The sequence below is a fragment of the Mandrillus leucophaeus genome, unplaced genomic scaffold (genome assembly GCF_000951045.1).
Source record: "Mandrillus leucophaeus isolate KB7577 unplaced genomic scaffold, Mleu.le_1.0 Scaffold13, whole genome shotgun sequence".
Classification (NCBI taxonomy): domain Eukaryota; kingdom Metazoa; phylum Chordata; class Mammalia; order Primates; family Cercopithecidae; genus Mandrillus; species Mandrillus leucophaeus.
The window spans coordinates 8522337-8549483 of NW_012101254.1; the positions used below are offsets into that span (position 1 = coordinate 8522337).

The following is a 27147-nucleotide window of genomic DNA, read 5'->3' on the forward strand; positions in this document are numbered from 1 at the left end:
CCGAGATGGAGTTTCGCTCTTGTCACCCAGTCTGGAGTACAATGGTGCGACTTCAGCTCACTGCAACCTCCGTCTCCCGGGTTCAAGTGATTCTCCTGCCTCAGCCTCCCAAGTAGCTGGATTACAGGTGCCTGTCACTGCGCCTAGCTAATTTTTGTATTTTTAGTAGAGATGGGGTTTCACTATGTTGGCCAGGCTGGTCTCGAATTCCTGACTTCAGACAATCCACCTGCCTCAGCCTCCCAAAGTGCTGGGATTATAGGCGTGAGCCACCGTGCCCAGCTTAGTTCACTCATTTAAACTGCATAGTTCAATGACTTTCAGTATATTTACAAAGTTGTGTAACCATCACTACAATAAATTTTAGAATGTTTTCATCACCCAGAAACCTTAAACCCTTTAGCCATCACTCCCAACCTTCCCCTCATCCTTCCAAGCTCTAGGCAACTTCTAATATACTTTGTTTTTCTATAGATTTGCCTGTTTGGGATATCTTGTATACATGGAATCATACAATACGTGGCCTTTTGTGTCTAGCTTCTTTAGCAAAGTGATTTCAAGATTCATCCATGTTGTTTTAGCTGTTCGTACTTCATTTATTTTTATTGAGGAATACTATTCCATTGTATGGATATACCACATTTATTCTACTTATTTATCAGTTGATGGGCATTTGGGTTTCTTCCACTTTTTTGGCTATTATGAAAAGTGTTGTTGTGAACATTCGTGTAAAAGTTTTTTTTTGTGGACATTGCTGGATCATTTGATAACTCTTATGTTTAACAGAGGAACTGCAATACTCTTTTTCCAAAGAGGAACATCATTTTACATTCCCACCAATCAGTCAGTGTATGAGTGTTCCAACTTCTCTACATCCTCATCAAAAGCTGTTAATTATCTGTCTGTCTGATTATAGTCATCCTGGTGGTTTTGAAGTGGCACCTCATTTGGTTTAATTTGCTTATGCTTAATGACTATTGATGTGGTTTTGTATATCGTCTTTGGAGAAATGTCTATACAAATTTTTTCCCTAATTATTAAAAAATATTTTTCTTATTTAGAGATGGGGTCTTGCTGTGTTTCCCAGGCTGATCTCAAACTCCTGGGCTCAAGCAATCCACCCGCCTTGGCCTCCCAAAGTGCTGGGATTATAGGCATTGCACCACTGCGCCTGGCCCTTTTGCCTACTTTAAAATTTTATTATTTGTCTTTGTATTGTTTAGTTGTTCAGTTGTAATTGTTTATTATATATATTATCAAGTGTATGATTTACAAATATTCTTAGGTTATATTTTTACTTTCTTAATAGTATCCTTTGAAGCAGAAAAGTTTTTAATTTTGATGAAGTTCATTTTTTTTTTTTTTTTGGTTGCCAAGGTTTAGGTGTCTACTGTATTTTCTGAATGCCTTTGAAAATAATTTTTGTAAATAACTTGATCCTGCATTAAAATATAATCATGCTGCAGTTATTTTGTTATCATTAAAGACTGATAAGCCGGGCACTGTGGCTCATATCTGTAATCCCAGAACTTTGGGAGGCCGAGGCAGGTGGATTGCCTGAGGTCAGGAGTTCGAGACCAGCCTAACCAATATGGTGAAACCCCATCTCTACTAAAAATACAAAAATCAGCTGGGCATGTTAGAGTGCGCCTGTAGTCCCAGCTACTTGGGAGGCTGAGGCAGGAGAATCACTTGAACCCAGGAGGCAGAGGTTGCAGTGAGCCAAGATCGCACCACTGCACTCCAGCCTGGGCAACAGGGTGACACTCCATTTCAAAAAAAAAAAAAAAAAAGACTGATAAAAGTTATCGTAAGCAGCAGTGTTTACAATTCTTTTTTAAAATTTTGCCTGAAAATTATTTTACAGCTCTATAGTATCAACCCTCCTTGCTCTTATGGATGGATTAGATAATAGGGGTGAAATTGTTGTTATTGGTGCTACAAACAGACTTGACTCTATAGATCCTGCACTCAGGAGACCTGGTCGTTTTGACAGAGAATTCCTCTTCAACCTGCCTGATCAAAAGGTAAGAGTTTTTGTTTTCAATATGTTAATATTTATATGTAATTCTACTATAAGGCATATGTTCTAAGGGTGATATTTTATGAATTTTCATTGTTCAGAGTTTGTGCTTATAGGATATCTTACTTAATACTTTAAAAACCTATGTAATTATGGAGCAGTTTTTTTCTATTAACAATTATAAGAAAGTTTATGATTTTTAGATAGTAAGAGGAAAGCTCTTGATAGGTCACTGTAGATACTTACTTGTGCTTTAGTTCTCCAGGTTGTAGTAGTTGTCCTGTATGGCAGTTTATGTGTCCCTAGTTAGCCAAAGTAACTTTATTCTCGTAAAATAATGTTTTTATAGAGTATTAGTGGGTTTATGAATAAGGACCCAGTATCCAAATTTTCATAGAAATTGCTGTATTTAATTAAAAACAACAAACGTTATTCATTATGGTATAAAGTTTTTTTTTTAAAAGAATGTATTAATAATACAGGGCAATATTTATCATTGATTATGTAAATATTATATAATATGATATACGAAGTTTCTTTTTCCCCAATTCAGCTTGAAACTTTTAATGTTATTCTTGGTTTGACTAGTATAATCTGACTGGCTTTTCATTAGAAACTCAAATCTGAGAGGAAGAGATACATGCAAAGGATATATTGTATGTGAATATGTATAGCTTTATTCTTAGACCTCTATGTGAAATGCCTGGTTTATATACCTAGATGTGAAAGTCTTAGTGATTTGGACTGTATGGAAGACCATAGAGTAACAAAGGCAATGGCTTCCCTGTGTAGAGCAGTTCGTTCCTCAGTTTGACATCAGTCTCCACAGTCACCAGTAGTTGACTCAGATTTGGATTGACAATCTAATTTACAAGCTTTAAATTGGCACCAGATTTATTTAGCTTTGTCAGAACAGGAAACATAGCATATACAGCATTATTTTCATTGCACAAGTGCAACCTTCAGGAATGTATGAGTGCATATTGGTGTGTTTATTTGTAGCAGATAGGGCTGAAGTAGGTACAGTCTACTTCACTGTGGGGAAGCATCAACTTTTTTGTTTGGGACATCTAACAACAGTCCAAGCACAGCTTTTATACTCTTCAGTACATGGGGAAATGTGCTTAGTTCTGAGAGACAGCACAGGAAAGCCATTTCCTTGATTTCCCAATTGTCTTCTGTACTATCTTAGCTAAGTAGGCTTCAGAGTCTATATGTCAATCACAGCCCTCACAGTCCAGGTTCAGTTCACGCAAATCAAGGGTTTAACAGTAAACAAGGTTTAGAACAGCACTGTCTAATACAATTTTCTGTGATGATGGAAGTGTTCTATTTTGGCATTGTTCTTTGAGCAGTATGCATTGTGGTAGCCACTAGCCACATGTAGCTATTGAACACTTAAAATGTTGCTAGTGTGACTAAAGAACTGCATTTTAAATTTTGTTTAGTATTAGTTAATTTAAAATTTAAATAAAATAGCATTATGTGGCTCATGACTTACTATATTGCACAGCATGGATCTTGAACATAGTTTTCCACATTAACTTTCTCTTTCTAACATTTCGAGCAAACAGTTTTGTGAGACTGAAATATAAGGTCGTTATTCTCACGCCTGGGTCTGTGGAAAGGCCTATGCTGGCTGTTTACCTTTTTCCCTTAAATAGTTTTTTAAGGTCCTGAGACTAGATGAGATTACCAAGTCTTCTCTCTTACAGAGCAGTCAGTAAGATAAGAGGAAAACTAAGAGAGTGGGGTGTTCTGATAGCCAAGTGAAGAAAATGTATCAATGAGGAGAGTGTGATTAACCATGTCACATGTTGCTAAGTCCATTCAGCTAAGGACAGAAAATTGGTCATTGTATTTATCATTATGTAGGTCGTCAGTGAATCTGATGAGAACAGTTTCAGTTAGTAGTGGGTGCAAAAGCTTAATTGGAGTGTGTTAGTTCAAGAGAAAATGGGAAGGAATTGGAGGGAGTGAATATAGATATGTTTTAAAAAGAGTTTTTCTGCAAAGGGAAGCAAAGAATTTAGGTGATATGATATTGAAGGAAGCAGGGGCAAGATAATGTGTTTCATTGTTTTCAAGATGGAAGAAATCTAGTAGAAAAGGGAATTTTTATGTGAAATTGAGAGATGTCAGTAGGCAAAAAGTGATAGGATTTAGCATAAAAGTGGCATGAATGACTTTAGATAGGAGCTGGCTAGTTCATCTGTGACAATAGAGAGAAGACAGAATATTGTTGGCACACATGCTGATGGGTGGACATCTTTGGTGATTAGGATGTGAGGAATCTATGGAAGTTTTTTTCTGATTGCTTCAATTTTCTCAGTGAATTGGGAGGCACGGTCATCAGTGGAATACGAAGATGTGCTGTGAAATAGTCTGCTAGGAGAAAGGCATAATGAATGACCTAGGGAAGTATTAAGGGTAGTAGTAATAAGGACCCATTTGGGTCATTAATTTAAAGTGATACCGGTCAGTGTCTCAGTCCTGTGGTTTGGCCAGTAGAATATCATGACTCTTGCTATTGGATTAAGTAAAAGATTAATAAAACTAAATCTTGTTTTCAAATTTTAATAATTTTGTTAATTATTTGCATAAAATAGTACACACCTTCCATATGCAATAATGCTTTTTAATTTCTTTTATTTTCCTTTATCATCATTTTTATGATTGTTATAAGTAATATATATTTGTATGTGTACTTGTAGATTCTGAAAAATGAGGGGCTTGAGTTTGCCTTTGATGTTTAATAGAAGTTACTTTCTATTAGAGGAAGCCCTTTGACTTACTATTTGGTATGCCGTATAGAGTAAAATACATAATGAACATTTCTTGATTTCTACATTTAAATAATTTTTTCTTCATTCCATGTCTTGTTTTTAGTGTGACAAAAGGAAGGTGACTTTGATTGGATTATATAGGGAAAGAGCATTATTAGGGACCTGAAAATAACTTGCTAACCTTTGATAATTAATTTCATTATTTTAAACCTCTTTTTAGGGAAATGAGAGGATAAGAATGGATCTCTTTTTGGGATGTCTTCCAGCATAATTTTTTTTTACATGTTCTTGATATTTTAAGGGTCTTGTAATCACCCTTAGCAGCACAGTACCTGTGCTGCTAATGAAGTTTGTATAGATTCTTAATGTCATCTTACAGAATATATATGCTGTTAGGTTGATATTTCTTTTGGACTTTTTTTTTTTTAGTATCTGTTCAAGCAGATACTTCACCTTGGAAGAAAATAAGTGTCATATCATTGCTTTAACTTTCATAGCTGAATGCCTAACTTAGAACTTGGAATTGAAACTGTAGCGATTGATTCCAGATTTTGTCAACTTTTTGAGCAAGATTTATCTTGATGACTTTGTAGTTGTTCTGTTTTGTTGCTGGTCCCCAAATTCCTCATCAAGTCAGTAAGATGTTATCATCTTGGTTATAATTTGCTTTTTCATATCTCAAGAAGCTTAGATAGCAGTGTTGAGGGAACAAGCATATTCAATTTTTTAAAAGTGTTGTAATTTTCTCCAAAGAAGGCAGATGTGAAAACAAAATTCTGATCTGACTGTTGGTGGTGGTTAGTATCAGCTGATTATAGATTTTTATATGTTAGTGTTTTTTTAAGAAAACTATTTTAGGCTGGGCACGGTGGCTCACGCCTGTAATCCCAGCACTTTGGGAGGCCGAGGCGGGTGGATCACTTGAGGTCAGGAGTTCAAAACCAGCCTGGCCAACATGGTGAAACTCTGTCTCACTAAACATACAAAAATTAGCCAGGTGTGGTGGCGAGTGCCTATAATCCCAGCTGCTCAGGAGGCTGAGGCACGAGAATCACTTGAACCTTGGAGGCTGAGGTTGCAGTGAGTGAGATCACGCCACTGCACTTCAGCCTGGGCGACAGAGCGAGACTCAGTCTCAAAAACAAAAAAACTATTTTAGAAAAATGAATTTCTGTTTGTTTTGAAAGCAAGACGTTAAAATTTTGATTGTAGATTTAAGCTAGAGAATGTTGAAATCAATGTAAAATTGTTTACAACACTTTGATCTTCCAATGAATTTAATTGAAATTTATTGAAGTACCATGTATTAAATGCCAAAGCATCAACTAACTGACAAAGTAATAATATGCATGATATATATATATTTTCTTTTCTCCCTTTGAGACAGGATCTCACTCTTATCACCCAGGCTGGAGTGCAGTGGCGTGATCACAGCACACTGCAGGCCTCGACCTCTCAGGCTCAAGGGACTCTTCCACCTCAGCTTCCTGAGTACCTGGGACCACAGGCGTGCACCACCATACCCAATTAATTGAAAAACAATTTTTTTGCAGAGACAGGATGTCACTATGTTGTCCAGGCTAGTCTTGAACTCCTGGACACAAGCGATCCTCCCGCCTCAACATCCCAAAGTGCTAAGATTGCAGGTGTGAGCCACCACAACTGGCATGCATGATATTTACTTAAACTTGAATACTTTTCAAATTAAAAGCTTTTTTCAAGTTTAAGTTACTTGTTATTTTGCTCATTGTTGATCATAATACCACAAATTCTATGAAATGTAAAGTTTGTTTAAAATTATAACGATAACTTTTATAACATGAAAGTTTTTTGTTCATATATTTTCAAATGGTAAAAGTGGTATGGTGGAAAAGTGAAATATAGTTTTGAATTCTAGTCCCACATGAGTCACTTAGTTGTTATATGCTGCCAGTCAATTTTCTTCACCTATCACAACATTAAATGTCTTAGGTTGTGAAACACAGAAAAGATCTCTACTACATGTCTCCCAGATTTATTGTTGGAATCAGAGTTGATGTAGATAGATGCTAAGGTGTTTACATTTTTTAAAAATAAAAGTTTTAATGAGATATGGTTAGTCAAAATTTGTTCCACCTAACGTATTTGAAGGATTGATAATATTTTATCTGTACTTTTCTTCTTGGGCAAGATTTTATATATCTGTGCTTTTCATCTTAGGCAAGAAAACACATCTTACAGATCCATACCAGGGACTGGAATCCAAAATTGTCAGATGCATTTTTAGGTGAATTGGCTGAAAAATGTGTTGGTGAGTGTTACTGTTTGAATTATTTGATTGTCATTGTTTATTCTGCTCAACCTCCCTTTCCCCTTATGTTTGGAGTGTGAATAAGCATAGTTATGTTTTTGATTGTGCAGTAGATTGGCTCTGCCTTTATATTTTAGAGTTATTTTAACTGTTTCACTTAAAAGTTTGAGTACTTGTAAATTAGAATTTTAACTGCCATTAGGTGTTTAGTTAACAAAGCTCAATAATAACATGCCTTTCACTGAGTGCTGGGTATCTATAATATTAATACAGGGTCTCCTTTTGAATATCATTCCCTCTTAGAAATTTTACTAAGAAGAATAGCTTAAACTTGAGAGAGAAAAGTCCATGTCAAAGCAGGACTGCAGCCTTTTACTTTTACTTTGCAGATTACACAATGGGCTTATTTTCATTCCTGTGGTCTAGAAAGAAGTTGGGTGGGAGAGGTCTTCAAAGAAAATAGTTAATGGTATTTGGTAGTATTTCCCCAAATATAAAACTTTCCAATTTAACTTTAAATTTTTCACAGAGTGGAAGATCTCTCCACAGAGTGAATGAACGCTACTGTCCTGCTAGGACATAGTGAGAGTGTTTTATCTGCACAGATGATCACACATAGGAGATGGAATTCAGGGTTTTGACTCTAATTAGGTCTGAAATAAAAAGGCATACAATATTAGGCAGCTGAAAATACACACAGGTATTTCTCCTTCATTCTTTCCCCCTCTTTTGTCTGTTTTCCTCTCATACTCTGAAAAATATAAATTAAAAAAAAAAAAACCAATCTTCATGAACTTTTTAAGCATTGTGAAGAAATCCCCCAAATAAGTCCACTGACAATAACTTACTTGGGAAAACTTTAAAGTTACCAAAGCCAAAAAGAACAACTTAATTTAAAAAATCATTGTGATCCACCATCAAATAATTAAAACTTAAATAGAACATTAGTCCATTCAGTTAGCTACATCCAAATTATCCTCTTCATCCACAGGGACTTCCATCTCCGAAGCAGCATCCCTCAGCTTTTGAACCACAAAGACCTCGACATCTTCTGGTGAGGAGAAAACGTAAATCTCTCCAGCACTACTTCAGTTTAAGCTTTGCCTGGTATAAGAGAGCATGCGCCAAACACATTTCATGTTAATTTGGCTTGACCTTTGCAAAGCCTTGTGCTGCTTTATGGGAGAGGGTGGTATTTGGTATAAAATCCAGTCTTTTCCCTTTTTGAAAATAGACCCCTTTTATTTATGATGATATTTTACTAGAGTTCAGATCAGACTGGGAAATCTGTCGATTTTTCTGTAAATTTGTCACAGAATGATCCTTAACTGAAATAAGCAGAAGTCAAGTTGTCAGATCATTTTGGAAATTCCCTGAGATAGGTATTCTAAATTACTTTCTATTATCCTGTCTACCATCTGAAATATTATACACTCTAGTTTAATTCTTCATCCCAAATAATAGAATCTTAGTTTCCTTTTGCATTTCCAAAGACAATACTTCTCATTTTTCCAAGTGATTTTTTTAACTTTTAGGCAGTTTCTTAAGTTTTTAAATTTTCATGGTATAATTTCTTACAAGACTGATAAATTTCTCTTACCTTGTTTTTCTTCCCCTCTGTGGGGTGGTAGTATGTCTGCAGACTCTGCCTATATACCGTTTTCTTCCTGGACAGTGACATAAAAATCCATTATAATTAAATGACTTCTGTTTTTTGTTAAGACATTCATTCCATCTGAGAAACCGGTTCACATTAAAAAAAAAAAAAATTCAGATCTTCAAACGGGAGTGAAATAGTAGTTTTAAATCCATTACAAACTCACTTAGTGTATGTATGCCAAACATGTTTTAACATGAATAGGTTCAGTTCATTGACATTTATGCCTAATAAAAGAGTGTGTAGTCTTGATGAACATCTGTGAAGATAGCTGACCTTTTGTTAGAGGTTATGGATTTGGTAACTTTTACCTTGAAATTCCCAAGTTCTTAGAGGTTTTTGCATGCATATTGGGTGTGATTTTTGCATAGTGAAAAACTCAATATACATTGATATCAGGAACATTTGCATAAATAGTAGGAACTTACGATTAATGAAACACTCAACTCTAATCATATTTTTCTATTCCATTTTCAATGAGAGGGCTAAAACAATGAAAGAGTCTCAATGAAGTATCTGTCTTGTGGGCCTTCGTTATGTGTGATGCTGTACTTAAAACTTCATAAAATTTTGTTATGACCTTGTTTCTAGTCTAACCTCTTTAGTAGCTGTGTTTTCAGTCTTTCAGGACAATTTCTATCTTAATAGCAGTATTCAAGAATGCTCTTTATTTGATATCTAAATGTGTTCACAGAGTATTAGAATTGTAATGGTAGATTTAGTATGGTTATGAAAGGGATGTTTATACTTTTTTAAATATTAACTTTTAACTCCTAAAAGGCTGTAGTATATTTTCAGTATTACTAGAATGATCATATTATTTATTGTCTAAACAAGGACTCTTTGAGAGTGAAAAGGTGTGCTATTAATTATGGCAGAACAAGAGGCTTAACCAGCACATGTGGTTACCCTAAGTGTAACCCATTTAGCCATGGTTATGATGCACTTTTAAAGTTTTAGAAGGAAGTATGTTAAATCAGTAGTTCTCAATTTTGTGTGTATCAGAATCACTTCTAAAGCTTTCTTGAAATGCACATATCATCAAGCCCCCAGAGATTCTGATTCACTAGGTTTATTGTGGGGCTTGGGAATCCGTTTTTTTTGTTTAAGTTTCAGTGTTTATTCAGGTGGATAATCAAGGTGAGAACCACAGATATAAACTGGTAATTCTTACTTATAAGCTAATGTAAAAAAATTTCCTCCTTTATAAGTCTGTTGGTTATAATAATTAATGTGAAAATCTACCTCATTAAATGGGGTCTATTGATCATTTATTTGTCTGGAATAAATGAGGGAAAGATGAACAATAATACATTGCTGTTATATATGTAATTAACATGTTATGGCAAACATAAATGTTATGGGTAACATTTACTATGTAAAATACTTTCTAGTGGCTAATTATTTGTTTTGCCTTAATAGTTTCTGAGTTTTAATTTTTTTAAACTTAGGCTTTTGCACTTAAAATAGGACCATATAGTATGTTCGTTAACTGTGTATATCCTTTTAAAGAAGAAATAGAAACGTAATTGTTTATATTGTTTGAAGATGGTAGTATATTCCTTATTTCCTCTGAAATGGAAGACAGAATTCACATTCTATAATCAGATCCTTGGATTATTTTGTTAACTGTTTATAACTTTGAGCTAGTGTTCTATACATTATTGAATTAATGAAACAGGTATATATGCAAAAGGAAAAGGTAATTTTTTTCCAGGTTTATTCTTTGAGAAATAGAAAATAAAATGAGACACTAGTGGTAAATTTGGTTATCCAGAGAATTATTTGTGAGACAGATTGCTGTCATGGAACAATGTTAATGCTTAATCTGCTTATAGTCTTCTGAATTAAGTTCTTCTAGGTCATATTAAGTTTTTCCCTAACTTTTAATAAGTTTTCCTTTGTAATCACCATTTTTAGTTGAGTATTTAAATGTTCTGTAAGGTCATTGTGAGGTGTAAAAAGATAAATAGTCCAGATGTGATGGCTCATGCCTGTAACACCAGCACTTTGGGAGGGTGAGGCAGGAGGATTGCTTGAGGCCAGGAGTTCGAGACCAGCCTGGGCAAAGTGAGACCCCTATCTCTACAAAAAAAAAAAAAAATCAAAAAATTAGCCTGATGTGATGGTACACACTGTAGTCTCAGCTACTCAGCAGGCTGAGGCAGAAGGATTTCTTGAGCTCAGGAACTCAAGGCTTCAGTGAGCCATGATCATCCACTGCACTTCAGCCTGGGCAACAGAGCGATATGCTGTCTCCCAAAAATAAAATAAAAATAAACCTGGTATTGTTTGTTGAGGAGCTTAGTTAGGGTCTAATATTCTATAACTATTCGAATGGTTCCCCCTACTGGCATAACTGATAATTGTGGCCAAATGCAAGTTTAATTGCTAACAGGAAAAACAGTGTGGCTAGTTTGAGCTTTTCTTCCTTTTTGTGACAAGGATGCAACAGAGCATGTGTTTTTGTATGTATTTGTTACTCAGATGAATGAAATGACTTAAAAACACTGGGGCTTGATCTGTTGTTTGATTGTATCATCCATTAAACATGGGTAATAATACCCCATGTTGGTATAACCCTTAGAATTAGATTATCAGTCATTTTAAACTAAACAAAATTAATGTGGAAAATCAATGGAAATATTTTTTAATGTTCTTATTTACTTTAATATATTTGGAACTATCAGATGAATTACAATTTTAAATGATAATTATGGGAGTAACTGAATGTTAATAGTTGGTTGCACTCAGAGTTGGTAGTAGAATAGCTTTGTTTTTGAAGTTTCTTTTTATATACTATTTTATACGTGTTTGGAAGTTAGTAATATTAGAAAAAATCATTTATAAGTAAGTATAATGTCATGAGGACTAACCTAATGATTGTGAATATTGATGAAGGACTGAAATGTAACTATTATTCTTTTAAAACTTTTTTTCTAAAGAAAGTTGTATGTTGTAGGCCAGCTGTGGTGGCTCATGCCTGTAATCCCAGCATTTCAGGGTGCCGAGGCGGGTGGATCACTTGAGGTCAGGAGTTTGAGACCAGCCTAGGCAATATAGTGAGACCTCATCTCTACAAAATAAATAAAAGAAAAGAAAAAAATTACACAAGTGTGGTGGCACATGCCTGTAGTCCCAGCTACTCAGAAGGCTGAAGTGGGAGGACCGCTTGAGGGTGGGAGGAAGAGGTTGCAGTGAGCCGGATTGCACCACTGCACTCCAGCCTGGGTGGGCAACAGAGTGAGACCCTGTCTCTTATTTATTTATTTTTTTGAGACCCTGTCTCTTAAAAAAAAAAAAAAGTTGTACATTGTAATCAGTTAATCACATAATACATGGCTTTTGTTTTAAAGCTTATATCAAGGACATACTTAAGATACATAGCTTGTTTTAATATTGTTAGCTTATGTTTTTGTTAATTAAAAATATTCAAAACATTTTTAATCTTAATGTAAGTATTCAGCCCTTTATTCAGCAGTTTTGTTTGGTGATTTTAAATGGCTAGTTTTCATTTTGCTGGTAAAATTGCACATAGTTATTGATTTAGTATTGATGATGACGTTAGCTAAAGTTGGTGCATGGAATAATGAATGTACCTTTGCTGTCCTCCTCCTTTTGTGCATTAGGCTACTGTGGAGCTGATATCAAGGCCCTGTGCACTGAAGCCGCCCTGATTGCGCTGCGGAGGCGTTATCCCCAGATCTATGCTAGCAGTCATAAACTGCAGCTGGATGTTTCCTCAATAGTGCTTAGTGCTCAAGACTTTTACCATGCAATGCAGAATATTGTGCCTGCTTCGCAACGTGCTGTGATGTCTTCAGGGCATGCACTATCCCCCATCATAAGGCCACTGCTGGAAAGAAGCTTCAACAACATCCTAGCGGTCTTGCAAAAAGTGTTTCCTCATGCTGAAATTAGCCAGAGTGACAAAAAAGAAGGTACTCTAAACTACTTTTTCATATTGTTAAGATGAAACAAATACAGGAATAAATAAATATAGTTTCCTCACAAGATTATTTATGTGTCACTTTTGTAATATATCTGTTTATTCAGTACTATATATTCCAGGCCTGGCATATTACCTGGCATATGGTAGTTGCCTGGTGAATGTTTGTAAGACAAATGAGTGAATGTTCACTTTTGGGACGTTCTGATCATCTTAATGTAGGGCTATTACTATCTTTAGAAAGTTGACAATAATAATAGATTAACCTTTAAAGCCCCAAATTGTCACCTATTAATCCTTTTTTATTTTATTTTTTTTATTTGAGATGGAGTTTTGCTCTTGTTGCTCAGGCTGGAGTGTAATGGTGCTGTCTTGGATCACTGCAACCTCCGCCTTCCGGGTACAAGCGATTCTCCTGCCTCAGCCTCCCGAGTAGCTGGGATTTCAGGTGCCTGCCACCATGCCCGGCTAATTTTTAAAATATTTTTAGTAGAGACAGGGTTTCACTATGTTGGCCAGGCTGGTTTCCAACTCCTGACCTCAGATGATACACCGGCCTTGAACTCCCAAAGTGCTGGGATTACAGGTGTGAGCCACCGTGCCCGGCTTATTAATCCTCTTAACAAGCTTGCAGGTAAGCACTCTGATTATATAGAGCAGGGGAGTGGGAGATACAGGCTGGTAATTTATTTTTTTTGAGACAGTGTCTCTGTCACCCAGGTTGGAATGCAGTGGCCTGATCTCAGCTCACTGCAGCATCTGCCTCCCAGGTTCAAGCAATGCTCCTGCCTCAGCCCCCCAAGTAGCTGGGATAGCAGGTGTGTGCCACCACGCCCAGTTAATTTTTGTATTTGTTTGTTTGTTTAATAGATATGGGGTTTCACCATATTGGTCAGGCTGGTCTCGAACTTCTGACCTCAGGTGATCCACCCACCTTGGCCTCCCAAAGTGCTGGGATTGGAGACTTGAGTCACCGTGCCCAGCCTGGTAATTTAGTTAATATAAGGTCATTGAATAAGTTCTGGGGCCTGCCCCAACCCAGGGAGCCTGATGACAGCCCTTGCTCTTACCTATGTTGCTATACTGCTTCTTTGGATTAAACTAATCATTTTGTTGTTATTGGTAGGGCACTCTGCAGTGTGCAGTGCTCATAGGAGTGTAAGGTATTGATAAGGGAGTAAATGAGAACCCCGTTGTAGAGGGTCTTGAGTTTTATCAAGCCTCTAGATAGTACTTTGCACCTGAGATAAAAACAGAACGCTACTTTGAAAAACATCACTCATGGTTGGGTGCGGTGAGTCACGCCTGTGTAATCCCAGCATTTTGGGAGGCCAAGGCAGGCGGATCACCTGAGGTCAGGAGTTCGAGACCAGCCTGGCCAACATGGTAAGACCCTGTCTCTTTAAAAAATAAATAAATAAATAAATCAAATTAAAAACATCACTCATTTACAGGAAAAAAATTTTAAAATTAGATTAACATTCTAATCAGAGTATAAAGCTCATAAACTTTGAAGGGAAAGTAATGTCTTTTGATTATCTTACTTTCTCCAGTTCCTAGCACTTTGTCTGGAATGCAGTCCGCACCAAATAGAAAATTATTCAGAGAATTACACTAACATTAAAAAAAAATAGTAAAAATTATGAATGTTGTTCAGTGAATTCTTCTGTCATAAATATATTTTTCAGAAACTTTAATTGTTTAGTGACAGAGTCACATAAGATATCACATGGAATACCTGATTTCTTAAATTTGGCAGAGGGGAATGAATATTTTACTGAATATCTGTGAGCCAGGCACCATACCATGATTTGTGTATTTTTTATTTCTGAATTTTATAACTGGAAATGTATTTCATATGTATTTTATGTACCAAAACTTCCCAAAAAACTTATGTCACCTTTAGAAAATCATAAAAACCTTTTCTTTCATCATAGCTTTTTATCTCCATTTGTGAATTACCATTTTATAGCATTATTATCTATGTTTTCTTATAGCTTTTTTGTGTGTAAATGTAAAGTATGCTTTAGTTTCAGTTGGTAGAACTAGTTGACATGACCAGTGGAGAAGAGCAACCAAATTTTATTTGATTATCAGTAATTGGTTTTTAGCTATTTAGTCATATTATTTATTCTGGCTTGTTTTGACCTTTAATGTTTTTCTTAGATAAATATCATTTCCTTGTGTATGAAATTATCACTCAAAAGATACTCAGTTATTTCCCAGATTAAAATATGACTTGTACTAAATATTTAGCTTTTTTTTTGTTTTTTTTTGAGACAGAGTCTTCGCTCTGTCACCCAGGCTGGAGTGCAGTGGTGCTATCTCAGCTCACTGCAAGCTCTGCCTCCTGGGTTCATGCCATTCTTCTGTCTCAGCCTCCCTAGTAGCTGGGACTATAGGCGCCTGTCACCATGCCCGGCTAATTTTTTTTGTATTTTTAGTAGAGATGGGGTTTCACTGTGTTAGCCAGGATGGTCTCGATTAAATATTTAGCTTTTAAAAGCCACATGAGATCTCTATCTGCCAGCATAATTTAGTATGTAATTTTAGAATGCATCTGCATATTTTTTGTTTTGAAAGGGTATGATTTCTCTTAATCTTAATTCTCTCTCATATCCCGTACACATGTAGCATTACTTTTTATTGAATGAATTGTCACTTTTGATTAGGCATGTTTGAAGTATAGCTGTTGGTAGTCCAGGTGAGGCTTTAAGTGTTGCATTCCCAGTAGAGATTTTAGTTCTAGTTAGTTCCCTGAGTGGTAACTGAAGGCCCATAGAGAGAATAATGCTGTATGAATGAGTATATTTTTAAGATTAGCTTTGACGGAATTTCTGACTCCATCTTAACTAGACTAAGTCTTCCTTGAAAAGGTGTATCCTCTTTAAAAAATAAGGGTCAGTTTGTTCCTTGTTGCTTTTATAAGAACTGGCCTTGATTCAGCTAACCTACTAATTAAACCAAATATGAAATGGACTGGTTTTGGTCATAATTAACTCAGAGATTTTTAGTTAAATAGGTGGGATTTTATGAGAGTGCCACTTCTTTTCCAGACTTGTTTTTTTTTTTAAGCCAGTCAGTGAGTTCTTCCAAATTATCTTTCATAATACTTAAGTAAATAGTCTGTAAAGGTGAAAATGTTTTATTAATTTTGTTTATAGGTTATTTTAAAAGCTGCAGTTTGTCAATTTGCCTGTATTATTTGATAGATCACTTATTAATGTCATTTGATTTTTTAACCCAATTTTTCTTAGCTTTGGTAAGGCACTAATATTAAATGACTTTATGAGCCTCATAACATTGTGATTTTTTTAAACAGATATAGAAACTTTAATTTTAGAGGATAGTGAAGATGAAAATGCTTTATCAATTTTTGAGACCCATTGTCACTCAGGATCACCAAAGAAACAGTCATCAGCTGCTGCTATACATAAACCCTACCTTCATTTTACAATGTGAGTGATTTATATCAAATTTCTTTGTATTTAGAGCGATTTTTGATACTTTATGATTAGAATTATAGTATATTTTTACTTATGGTTATAACTGTGAGGATATTGTTTTTCTGTTGTTAGGACACAATTCTGGAAAACTTTTACTATGTATTCTTATTCATGTGGTAATAGCTTGTTGGTTAACTACTTAGGTGTTTTTTTCCTCCAACTAGAAGAATCTTTCCTGCTACTTTTCTTTTTTCTTTTCTTTTTTTTTTTTGAGACAAGAATCTCACTCTGTCGCCTAGCGTAGAGTGCAGTGGCACGATCTCAGCTCGCTGCAACCTCTGCCTCCTGAATTTAAGCTATTCTTGTGCCTCAGCCTCCTCTGTAGCTGGGATTACAGGTGTGCGCTACCATGTCCAGCTAATTTTTGTATTTTTAGTAGAGATGGGGTTTCACTATGTTGTCCAGGCTGGTCTCAAACCTCGGGTGCTCTGCCTGCTTCGGCCTCCTGAAGTGCTGGGATTATAGGCATACGCCACTGCACTCAGCCAAGTGTACTTTTTTTAAAAGTGATGGTGTGAATTTTTTTTCCCCCATGGAGGCAGAGGAAGGCTTACCCTTAGAAAGTCAAGTCATGAGCCCCAACTTTATTGCTTTTTATTTAATGGGCAGAAATGAAATATTAGCCATGATCTGGAGTACTTTAATTTGTAATAAACTTTAGATGATCATTTAGGTCTCTAAGGCTACTAAAAGAGATTTTGATTTAGAAATTGTTCAGTAATTAAATAACTTTTTGATTTTCTAGAAACATACTTTTATAATTTGGATTTCATGGTTTTTCAATTTACATTTATCCTTTTATTATCTGTGTTAAAGCAGCTTTTGCTGTGCGCTATGCTAGGTAAACACTTTTAGTGCAAATCTGATTTTAAATTAAGAGGCCAAGTAGTGTTCAAACACTAACAGCATCTTTACTTGCATTTACATAATTAGCCCATAGTTGAAGAACCATAAAGCTTCCGTTAGGTAGATCTAATAGCACTTCTATTAGAAGAGGCTGGATTGTGTGTACTTTTAATATTTTGAACAAATTTAAGTCTCCAACTTGAAGTTTTCCTGTGTAGATTTTGGTGAAATGTTGATTATTTGCATTGTAACCCTTTCTTGTTTTTCGTTTTTTAAAATGAGGCTAAATTACTTTCATCTTCTCTTTTTTTTCTTCATATGTTCTTTAATAGCAAACTCTTTGTAAGTTTTTTTCTTCTTCTCCAGATCCTTTCTTTTATGCTCTCGGGGAAGTTTTTTTATAGGCTCTTCCACCATTTTACAAATTTGTTTTATCGATAGTTATGGGAAAGCCATTTTTTTTTTTTTTTGCCTTTCACCTGGCTAGCCTGTCTCTCTCTCTCTCTCTCCCCCTCCCTCTCCCTCCCTCTCTCCTTCCCTCCCTCATTCTTTCTCCTTCCCTCCCTCATTCTCTCTCCTTCCCTCCCTCATTCTCTCTCCTTCCTTCTCTCTCCCTCTCCCTCTCTTCTTCCCTCCCTCCTTCTCTATCCCTCCGTCTCTCTCTCTCCCTCTCTCTCTCTGTGTGTGTGTGTATGTGTGTTTGACAGTTATAGTTATTTGAATTTGTATTATGTAGTAGCAGAAACAAAGAAACTATCAAAAGACGTGTTTAATTTTATAAGATAATTGTTGTCAATAAAGGAATACAGAAATAGATTTTGATATTAGAAAGTATCATGTCCAGTGTTAAGTTTTAACTTTTTATTGAGGACATTTCCTGCCACTGATTTAATGTGAGACATTGGTATGGCTCATTTTGTTTTAGCTTTTCTGAAAGAATTGGTTTAATTTTAGCTTCCTTTATGTAAGCTTTTCAAGTTCATTGATTTGACTTTCATTAAGTAATGAGACAACTATATTCTAGAATAAGCATTTTTTAGATGTTTTAGTAATATTTACTCACTTATTTCTTTGTTCACCTACCCATTTATCCAATTTTTCTTTTTTTACCCTATGCCAGGCATTGTATGAGATACTGAAAACCTAAGCATGAATAAGATATAGTTCTTTCTTTGGAGAAGGTCTCACTATTGGGGGTGACAAACATTTCAATACTGTGAAAGTGCTATGAAAGCAGAACTAATTCTGCTGAAAGTCTGGGAAGTTCTCAAAGGAGAAAGTGATACTTGCTGTCCTTTTCATTATGAAGGGTTAGGAGTTTGCATCTGAGTGCTTTTTACAAATTAGATACACGTTTGGTATGTAAAGATCTGTGCTTCATATTCAGCAATATATATAGGCCTCTCAACAATCATACTGCATTTGTGGTATCTTCATTTTATAGATGAGGAAACTGAAGCACACAGAAGTTAAATAAGTTGCCCATGATCATGTTGCTAGCAGGTGGCAGAGCCAGACTCTGTGCTGTTTGTTTCCTAAGATCATATTTTTCCAAATTATTTCTGAGCTTAGTAAGTAGCTAGAAGCATTGCTTCTTTAGGTAAGTTCAGCAATATATTTCACACTCTCCAAGAAGCATACACTGTAGAATTAAGGCCTTTAAGATGGGCAACATGTGGTCTTTTTTGTTTGGTTGGTTTAGTTTTCTGTTTGAGCAAGATGTATTAGTATTACAGATGAATGCAGAAAAAAAACTGCTTGGCCAGAAGAAAATGTAACTTTAGTGCTGGTTTTTAGTCACACTAGCCTGGGTATTGCTGGTGGATTTCTGGAAATAGTCTCCTGAAACAGTGTTGAAACCTTTTCTTTTTTTTTACATTTAATATAAAGGAGAAGTCAAGATAGTTAAGGTTTACCAATCTGGTAGAGAAGCGTTGTGATGGAAAATAAATTTTCTTTCTTACTTTATATTACCATAAGGGTGATTAGAAACAGAGCTTTCTGAGGTTTTTCAAATGAAAATAGCTTTGTTTTTTCTGATTAGAAAGATGATATACACTGTAGAAAATTCAAGTAATAAAGAAGAGCATAAAGAAGAAAGTAAAAATTAAAGCCCCAGCACCTGCAGGTAATATTTGTTAAAGTTTTGGTGACCACACTTCCATGTTCTCTCTATGCATGTATAATGTATAGACCCATACATTATCTGGATTATATCCTTCTCTAAGTTGTTAATATAACTTACTTTTTCACTATGTTGGGAATATTATTTCATATCAGCATATGTTTAATACCACTATTTTAAGATAGCTGCATATTATCTTACACTTTGGATATTCCACAATTTATAGACCCTTATTGGTAAAATTTGAAGGTTTCAAGCTTCTTTTATAAATAATAGACTTGTTTCTAAGTATACATCTTTACACCACTATCTGATTCAAAGCGTAAGATAAATTTTTAAGAACTGCAATTGCTGTGTCAGAGCGTATACATTTAACATGTTGACACAGATTGTTAAATTGTGTTCCAGAAGGCTTGTACTAGTTTACATTTCTCATACTAATGTATGAGAGTGGTATTTTTCTTATACCATTGTCAGTTCTGAGCACTGTCTTTTAAAATCTTTACAAACCAGATAGATGAATATAGTATCTTTTTGTTTGGTTGAATTGTTCATTTGTTCTTTCATATATTCATTCACTCATCAAATGTTTTGTGAAAGTGCCCATCATGTTCCAGACATTGTCTTGGGTACTTCGGATAGGGCAGTGAACAAAATAGGGTAAGATCCTGGCCCTCATTGAACTTATATTTTTAAATAGAGGAGATGGACAGTAAAACAATAAATGTAATAGCTTGCTAGATAGATAAAATGTTAGAAGATAAGTACTATGGGAAAAAATGTAGAAGATAGTAAGAGGTTGGGGAGTCCCTAGGAGTGGAGTGAGTTACTGAATACTTTTGGGCATACATTTTGGCATCTTTAGATCTATCACATATAATTTCAGAGAAGTTGTGCTTTTCTTCTACTGGTTATGAGGATATCAATTTTCCCATCCTCTCATTGATAATGGGTGTTGAAATTAATTTTTGGTTTATTCATCTAACAGATAAAAGATGTCTATCATTATTTTCGTTTCTGTTTTCTCAATTTTTTAATCTCTGTGTTGATGACTACCGTTTTGTTCTCAAGCCTAGATTGCTCTTCATCTTCAGACCCTGACCAGTGACCCATCTCCCCTTGGTTGTACCATGGATCTTTTCATACATAGCTGGACTATGTCGCTCCTTCTCTCCCTGTGACTCCTATGAGTCACCATTCATTCAGTTGTCTCAGCTAGAATTTGACATCATTCCCAACTTCTTTCCTTTTATTTCTTTCTTTGTCTAGTCAATGACCAAGTCTTTTTGATTTTTCTTACTAAATAAGTCTCATTGCAGGCTATTCCTTCTTCCTCTAACACTATTCTTGTTGAACTGTCATTCACATCTCATGCTTGGGTTACTATAGCAGATGCCTGATTATCTTTCCTCTCATTTGCCTTCTTTCAAAACCCTTTCCCATACTGACATGCTGAGATAGAGTTATCTGCCCTAAACTTGTATATGATTATCTTGCTGCTCTAAAGTATCTTAGTGCTTCCCCATTGTCTTCAGTACACATTCCAAACTTTTATTTTTATTTTTTTGAGACGGAGTCTTGCTCTGTTGCCCAGGGTGGAGTGCAGTGGTGCGATCTTGGCTCACTGCAAGCTGTGTCTCCCGGGTTCACACCATTCTCCTGCCTCAGCCTCCCGAGTAGCTGGTACTACAGGTGTCTGCTACCACGTCTGGCTAATTTTTTTGTATTTTTAGTAGAGACAGGGTTTCACCATGTTGGCCAGGATGGTCTCGATCTCTTGACCTCGTGATCTGCCCGCCTTGGCCTCCCAAAGTGTTGGGATTACGGGCGTAAGCCACCGTGCCCGGCCACATTCCAAACTTTTAACATGGCTTACAAAACCCTTGTAGCCCTTCGTAGTCTAACTTACCTTCCTTTTTCTCTCCCCACCCTAGTACCTTTACTGCACCCTCCACAACTTGTCTCCAGTACTTCAAAATAAACAAACAAACAAACAAAACCAAAACTGGCTATATGAACTGTATCAGTTACCCCAAAGAGCCATGTTGTTTTTAACCTTTGGTCCTTTGCGCATCCTGTTTTGCAGTCTTGGAATTCATCTCTTGTACCTCCAGTCTGTTGGGTTTCTGTCTTGGTAACAGTTTTCCAGGAATGCCTTCTATGAGTCTCTAATTGGTATCTTCCATAGCACTGTGTACTTAAACAGTACCACTTACTAATCACATTGAATTATGGTAATTTGTGTATTAACTTTTTTACTAAATGCCACTCAATTATATGCTCTATGACAACACTGGTATTGTTTGATACTTACGGCTAAGGCATTCAGCATGGGAGATATTCTATAGTTATATAATTAAATAAACATTTAAAAAAGTTTCCTGTTTCTATTTTCTTTTTGAATTGTCTGTTTTCGTCCTTTGCCCATGGAGGTTTTTTAAAAAAACTATGCATATAAACTCTTTATACATTAAGAACCATTCCTGTTTATGACAAATTCTTTTTATTAAATTTTCTTTTTATGCTTTCTCTATCAATTTTTTTTTTTTCCCAGATGGGATCTCTATGTTGCCCAGGCGTCTTGAACTCCTGAGCTCAAGTCATCCTCCCAACTCAGCCTCCCAAGTAGCTAGGATTACAGGCACGTGCTACCGTGCCCTGCTGTATGACAAATTCTTTATGCCATTTGGTTGTTTACTGTTTGGTTCAGATTATAATTTTTGAGTTACAGATGTTTTTAGATTATTATGAATTAAAAATATGTGAATCTTTTAATTTAAATTTTGTGTTAGAATTCATTTTGCTTATGCTGTGAAATGACCTGACTCCTCCGTTTTTAAACGTTTATTTTATCATCCATTTCTGTTCTTTTTATTTTATTTTTCGAGATAAGGTCTCACTCTGTCACCCTGGCTGGGGTGCAGTTGCACCATCTTGGCTCACCGCAGCCTTGACTTCCTGGACACATGTGATCCTCCCACCTCAGCCTCCTGGTGGCTGGGACTACAGGTGCACACCACCAAGCCTGGCTGATTTTTTTGTTTTTAAATTTTTTGTAGAGATGGGGTTTTGCCATGTTGCCCAGGCTCGTCTCAGAACACCTGGGCTCAAATGATCTGCCTACCTGAATCTCCCAAGTGCTGGGATTACAGGTGTGAGCCACTGTGTTGCCCTCATTTGTTTTTTATGATTCTTTTCTCATATGAAATTATTTCATAGAAAATACAAATTCTTATAAATTTTATAAATTTATATTAATATAAATGTATATATTATATATTCATATTATCTTATAATATAGTATAAAATAATAAAATATTTTATATGAATTATACTATGAATCATAACTATTTTATTCATATAAAGTATTATACATTTATATGCATATACATTATTTCATTTTATATGAAATTCCTTCATATAATGATTACGATTAATCATTTCCTAGGCTGCCTTTTATGTTTAAGGCATATGTTTTTTATGCCTTTTATGTTTCTTTGGTGTATTCTACATTCTATTAATTGTTATTCTATAATGTGTTTCAGTATAAAGTAGGACACATCTTAACATCGTGAGTTCAGAACCTGGGCTTTGCAGTCAAATGGGCTTGAATGACAATTTGAACTCTTCTATCTGGTTATACAACTTTATAGCTAACCTCCACGCACCCTGGTTTCTTATCTGTTTAATAAAATGAAACTATGTGTTTCACAGAATTGTTAAGAAAATTGAACAAGAAATCTCTGTGAAGTGCTTGTTACTAAAACATGTTTGAATGCATTAAAATTGGAAGCTTTTTTTTTGAGACTGAGTCTCGCTCTGTCGCAGTGGTGCGATCTCGGCTCACTGCAACCTCTGCCTCCCAGGTTCAAACGATTCTCCTGCCTCGGCCTTCTGAGTAGCTGGGACTACAGGCACGTGCCACCATGCTCAGCTAATTTTTTGTATTTTTAGTAGAGACGGGGTTTCACTGTATTAGCCAAGATGGCCTCAATCTCCTGACCTCGTGATCTACCAGCCTCAGCTGCCCAAAGTGCTGGGATTACAGGCGTGAACCACCTCGCCCAGGTGGTAGCATGTTTTTAAAAAGTTTTCTTGATGTTCTTACTTGATTATTCTTTCAGTTAAAGTTGTGAATAAGTTGAAACTCCCCTCCTCCCAAAAATTCTTTTGGGATTTCAACTTGAAAATCCTATGCATATAAAATGAAAAAGTAAATGGATTAGGAAGAATTGAGGTCTTTATATATTTAGTCTTTGTGTTCAGGCTCAGTTTTACTCTTTTCTTGCTAAGACTATAATTTGATAATGCTTGTTTTACCTTTTAATTTTTTTTTTTTTTTGCAGTGAATAGGATCTCCTTTCCTTTTTTACATTGGTTATTGATGGTGTTTAGGAAATCTATTGATTTTTCTATTTCTTCTGTCTTGTTACTTTGCTTGTAGATTCTGACAGTTTTTGGTTGATTTCTTGGATTTGCTACTACATAATCATATGCTTTAGAGGTGTCAATTTTTTCCTTTATTGCTTTCTATTCGTTCCATTTTAAATTTGCTTTATTCTTATTGTATTGCCTTAGAATGTCTAGGACTACCCACAGTGAGAGTAAACTTTATTTCATTTGTTATTTTAATGGTGCTGTAGAATCTCGAAATGACAAGTTCAAGTTTGGTTTAATATATTTTCCTTCTCTGGTATGGGGCTTTAGATGTCATCTGTCAGGGTAGGAACAGTTAGTTTTTGTTGTTACAGAAATAATATGTATTGGAAGAAGTTTATATATATTTGTTATTTTAAAAATTGTGATTGTTTTAGTTTGTTCCTGCTGCTATAACAAAATACCTTAAACAGAGTAATTTATAAACAACCTAAATTTATTTATTTATTTTTATTATACTTTAAGTTTTGGGATACATGTGCAGAATGTGCAGGTTTGTTACGGAGGTATACACCTACCAAGGTGGTTTGCAGCACCCATCAACCCATCATCTGCATTAGGTATTTCTCCTGATGCTATCTATCCCTCCCCTGGTCTCCCACCCCCAGACAGGCCCCGGTGTGTGATGTTCCCCTCCCTGTGTCCATGTGTTCTCATTGTTCAGCTCCCACTTATGAGTGAGAACATAACAACATAAATTTATACACAGTTATGGAGGCTGAAAGTCTAAGATCAAGGCTCTGGCAGATTTGGTGTCTGGTGAGGGCTTGGTTTCTGCCTCTAAGATGATGCCTTGAGCACTGCTTCCTCTGGAGGTGACCAGTAATGTCTTCACATGGCAGAAGGGATTGAAGGGACTAGCTAGCTAGTTTTATTATCAAGCCCTTTGATAATATAACTAATCCATTCATGAGGGCTGACTGCTCATGACTTAATCACCTCCTAAAGGCCCCGCCTGTTAATTGAGTCCTACATTTGGAATAATCTTCAGATCTACCTCTTTGTCAAAAAGTGAGATTCCTAACATTTAACCTTGGATAATTAATAACCAAATGATACTGGAGTTTAATGCATCTTCAAGTTAATATATGTGGTATGATAGCAGGAATACCAAGGTTATTTTATTTTAAAGTGGATTTATTTCATTATTTGTTTGTTTGTTTGTTTGTTTAGGTAGAGTTTTGCTCTTGTTGCCCAGGCTGGAGTGCAGTGGTGCAATCTCAACACACTGCAACCTCCGCCTCCCGGGTTCAAGTGATTCTCCTGCCTCAGCCTCCCAAGTAGCTGGGATTACAGATGCCCGCCACCACAACCAGCTAATTTTTGTATTTTTAGTAGAGACAGGGTTTTACCATGTTGGCCAGGCTGGTCTTGAACTCCTGACCTCAGGTGATCTGCCAGCCTCGGCCTCCCAAAGCACTAGGATTACAGGCGTGAGCTGCCACGCCCAGCCTGTAAAGTGGATTTTATACTTTTATATCTTGGTTATTAATATGGTCAGAGGTACCAACATTTTAAAACCATAATTAATGAAAAAATAAATCACTGTACTAAAATAATATAGGAAAGTTCTATTAATTTTGAGTTAAATTGTTTTAATGTAAAAATTTTGCCTGATATTTCATATTTATCTTCAGAATGTATGATTTTGAAATAATTGTGTCTTACATGTATTACAGGTCACCGTATCATCAGCCAACCTCATACAGGCCACGCTTACTGCTATCTGGAGAACGGGGCTCAGGTCAAACTTCTCACCTTGCTCCAGCACTTTTGCACACTCTAGAAAGATTCTCTGTGCATAGACTAGATCTCCCAGCACTTTATTCAGTTAGTGCCAAAACACCTGAGGAATCATGTGCACAGGTAGGTTTGTATCACATCAGAGCACTTCTGACTTTCTTATTGCTTATATTTTGGTAATATTTCTAGTGTGTAGTGTTTACAGATAAGATTTTTCAGAGTATGATATGAATATTAACTTTTTGTTGGTTATTCATTAGCATTCTAGTATTAGTGTAAAGGATCCTTTTGATGCATACAGTTTTTTAGGTGAGCTCTTTGTCTTTCTCATGATCTTCCTTACTGAAATTTTAATACCCTGTTTCATTATGCATTGTATGTAGAAAGGGAGTTTATTTTGCCTTTTTCTGACCCTCTGTTCAAAGCTGTGGTGTCAGAGCAGTTTCAGACTTTTGTCTTTTCTTAGAGCCTTATCATAGAAAGGGAAATGATACCCAGTTTGAGATATCAGAATTTAATATTCATATTAGAATAGTGATAGCCGTTCAAAAATTACAGATATTTGTGTTGATAGTTGTGTGTTTGATATTTGACTTTCAATTATTTTATATTTACTGGTTTGTGAAGCAAAGTTCTAGTGGGGCTGTTTATATTTCTTGAGGTTGTTATATATAACCATGGATATATTATGTCATATTGAAACTAGGGATGAGGGTAATACATTTTTTGAGCTAAGGAACCATATCTAAGCCATTTTTGTAACTCTGACAAGGTGTCCAGCTGATAGTGGTCATTAAATGTTTGAATAATAGTGTTTCAAATAAATAAATTAGAGAAAGGAATGCCACTTTGTAGTTTGCTACTTAGCCTACTTTTAGAGTTAGATAACTGGAGTAGTAACACTTAAAACATTTCACACAATTTTGTTGTTTTTTTCCCAGTTATGTTTTCCAAATAATAAATATACTATAATTGGCCATTTCCTACATTGTAGCAAGAAATATGCATTTTTTAAACAATTCATAGTAGTATTGATTTAGTTTCTCTTTTACTCACAGTCTCTGGATATGAACACTCTACCAGCACTTTATCACTTTTAAAGCCCTATTTAAAGGTTTCTTTTTCCAAAACCCCTGAATTAAATGCTATCCTCCAGTATTTTGCTCCCAGTTTGACACATTTAACTCATCCTGGATGTGTTTTCCAATAATGTTGATTTATATATTTACTCGTATTTTTCTTTTTAGAGAGACAAAATTACTGCAGGTTGTATGCAGTAAGAGAATTACTCAGTACCATTTAAAATAAACCCAAATGATTTAGTAGAAAAATATAAATCAACAAAATTGACCCCAGAGAGGAGAGACTCTAAACAAATCACTGTGGAAGAAGAAATTCAGCACGTATCTTAAAGCCATTAAACATAGATGGTTTCACAGGTGAATTATTTTAATCTTAAAGGATAAGATCATTTTAATGCTAGTCAAACTGTTCCAAGGCATAGGAATAGGAGGAAAGCTATGAAATTGGCAAAACCAACAATATCACATCTTTCAGGGAAATACAAAATAAAACTGTAGGCCAATCTCATTTAAGCAGTGATCACAAAGAAACTATTACAAATGAAATCTAGTAGCGCAACAAAAGAGTAATGTAACATTACTAAAGCATGTAAGATTAATTCAGTTAGACATTGAGAGATACAAGTATTGGAAAGGATACATTGAATTTGTAAGCATTTGCCTATGATATGATTAATTATATGGAAAACTTACAGTGTCAACT

At 35.5% G+C, this 27147-nt stretch overlaps 1 protein-coding gene across 1 annotated transcript in view; it reads left to right on the forward strand.

Moving 5' to 3' along the window:
• Positions 1-27147, forward strand: part of ATAD2B (ATPase family, AAA domain containing 2B) — a 197442-nt gene that overhangs the window by 108896 nt on the left and 61399 nt on the right. The window contains exons 15-19 of the mRNA XM_011972741.1: positions 1868-2027; positions 7009-7099; positions 12386-12697; positions 16028-16163; positions 25299-25485. Of these exons, the coding sequence (XP_011828131.1) occupies positions 1868-2027; positions 7009-7099; positions 12386-12697; positions 16028-16163; positions 25299-25485 (886 nt within the window). The remainder of the gene's footprint in view (positions 1-1867; positions 2028-7008; positions 7100-12385; positions 12698-16027; positions 16164-25298; positions 25486-27147) is intronic.